A 2,692-nucleotide genomic window follows, 5' to 3' on the forward strand; every position below is an offset into this window, starting at 1 on the left:
AACTACATGACCTAAGAACTGAATCTCCTGTATCCAAAAGTCGCACTTCGAGAAATTTGCATAAAGTTTCTCCCTCTTAAGGACTTCCAGTACTTCTCGGAGATGTTTTCCATGATCTTGATTGTTCTTGGAGTAAATCAAGATGTCGTTTATGAACACTATTATTGATTTATCGATAAAAAGTTTACAAACTCGATGCATCAAATCCATGAATGTGGTTGGAGCATTTGTTAGTCCGAACAACATAACGAGGAATTCATAGTGTCCATATTGGGTTCTAAATGTTGTCTTCTCGATATCTTGCTCCCTAATCCTTAACTTGTGATAAACCTGACCTGAGATCAATTTTGGAGAAAACGGTTGCTCCCTGAAATTGATCGAACAAGTCATCTATCCTAGCTAAAGGATACTTGTTCTTGATCGTAGCTTTTTTGTAGCTCCCGATATTCAATACACATTCTAATAGTACTGTCCTTCTTCTTTTTGAACAATACTGGAGCTCCCTGGGTGATGAACTAGGTCTTATAAAACCTTTGTCCAATAACTCCTGGAGTTGGGTCATTAAGTCCTTCATCTCCGTCGGCACTAAATGATACGACGCCTTTGCAATCGGCGTCGTGCTTGGCAACAAGTCAATTTTGAATTCTACCCGCCTCTCTGGTGGTAATCCTGGTAATTCATCTGGAAATAGCTCAGGAAAATCTCACACCAGTGGTATATCATTCATTGCCATTTTCTCCTTCTTCACGTCGATTACATATGCTAGGAATGCCGAACATCCCTTCGATAAGCATCTTCTAGCCTTCATCATTGTGATGATTCCAGACTTCACTCTACTCTTATCTCTGTAAACGACAAATGGCTTTCTTCCAGGTGGACTGATGCGCACCATCTCTGGTCCACACAAGATGTCTGCGAGGTTCTTTCCCAACCAATCCATGTCGAGAATGACATCGAACTCACTTAACTCAAAAGGTAAAATCTCTCGACGAAATTCATTCCCATCTAAATCTATAGTTACGACCTCTAACCTATTGATAACAGGTATATCCCTACCACCAGCTACTTCTACTAAGATATGGGTACTTAGTCTAAGTGGTGATAGTCTAAGTTTTCTACCAAATTCATGCGATATAAATGAATGATCTGCTCCAGAATCAAATAATATCTTTGCAGGAATTTGATTAACTAAGAATGTACCTGAAGCAACATCAGTTTCTTCCTTAGCCTCGTTGAGGGTCATCTGGTAGCTCCGAATCTTGGGCCTTGGTGGCAAGATCCTCGGGATCACCTTCTTCGTTTTCGGGTACTCTGCCTTCATGTGCCCTTCTTCTCCACAATTAAAATAAACTCTTCCTTTCACAGGGGAATTTGTGGAAATATGCCCTGGCTTTTTACACTTGAAGCAAACGACACAGTCGCTGAAGTACGTCCTCTTGTACTGGTCGCACCGCTTCCTTTCTTGGTTGCTTCTAGATTTGGTGTTTGTTTTCATAAACTTCTTCTTCTTGTTATTCTTCTTGTTGTTACTTCCCTCAAACTTTTCTTCTCACCGACCACAATTATGTCGGTAGCTCTCTTCTTCATCATTCCTTCGATAGACTTTGCAGCCCAGACGGCCGCTTCGAAGGTAGGTGCCTGCTTTACTGGCACAATTACTCCCACGGTAGCCCCTTGGCATACCGGCCAATCTTGGTTAGTTCGTCTGGAATGATTCGTAGGGCGAACTCCATTTTATTAGTGAAGGAGTTGATGTACTCATCCACTGACATGCTTCCTTTTGTCAAATCCAGGAATTGATTATCCAATTCTAGCATCTTCTCAGTCGAACAAAGCTTCCTCTTGAAATGGGTCAAGAATTCGTCCCAAGTCATATGTAACAGCTTACTGGGGCTCAAAATCTTCCCCGACGTGTTCCACCAGCGCATATCCGTACCCTTGAACTGCCTCACAACATTGGTGGTTTGTAGCTTTCCTGTGAATCCACACGTCAGGAAAGCCAACTCCATCTCCGATATCCAATCCATGACTCCTACGGGATCTTCCTTCCTATTAAATGATGATGGCTTGCAAGTCATAAAATACTTATACTTGAAGTAGCCTATGAGTTCATCATTTCTCTGAACTTCAGGTTGCTTCGGTCCCTGATAACTCTCTGAGTCATCATTATTTCCTTCTTGGACCGTCGTAGCATGTGAAGGAATTGGTTTGTTGTTGACTTGTTCAACAACTATAGGATCGTTGACTACTGGCGCTCCTCCTCTAATATTAGCTAGCTCTTGAGCTAATAACTCCCTAAACTCACATCGCTACTGATTGAACGTTTCTTGCATCATCGACCGAGCTTCATTCATTGGGATTTACACAATAGCTGCTCTGACATTTTGAGATGTTGGACCTCCTTCGTTCGTGACGGCTTTACCGCTCCTCGTGATGGTCATGGCTTTCGATTACTAAAGTCGTAGAGGCGAGAACTTTAGGATGAAGAAGATAGACTATCTACCACATATATTTAGCACATATTTAAGGCACATTCATATAGTTTCCTAAGGCAAATGTCTAAAGCAACTAAGGAATCTATCGTACATCTTACTGATCATACTTACTATCTAAGTTCAAGTCTAGAATTTTCCTAAATTCCTAGTTCACTTAAACTAACACTCTGATACGAACTGTGACATCCCCCATTTTC

General features: G+C 41.5%; 1 protein-coding gene across 1 annotated transcript; it reads right to left on the reverse strand.

The window, feature by feature from the left end:
• Positions 1–703: 703 nt before the first annotated feature.
• On the reverse strand, positions 704–1,495 carry LOC145122096 (uncharacterized). Its single transcript, XM_079057756.1, has one exon. The coding sequence runs from the start codon at positions 1,493–1,495 to the stop codon at positions 704–706; it is 792 nt and encodes a 263-aa protein (XP_078913882.1).
• Between the last annotated feature and the right edge of the window lie 1,197 nt (positions 1,496–2,692).

Source organism: Lactuca virosa, chromosome 6 (assembly GCF_052849685.1).
Source record: "Lactuca virosa cultivar CGN04683 chromosome 6, Lactuca_virosa_CGN04683_v6, whole genome shotgun sequence".
In the NCBI taxonomy this organism is placed as follows: Eukaryota; Viridiplantae; Streptophyta; class Magnoliopsida; order Asterales; family Asteraceae; genus Lactuca; species Lactuca virosa.

Excerpts from the sequence above, each read along its gene's own strand:
- LOC145122096 (XM_079057756.1), bottom strand. The coding sequence starts at position 1,495 with ATGAAAACAAACACCAAATCTAGAAGCAACCAAGAAAGGAAGCGGTGC.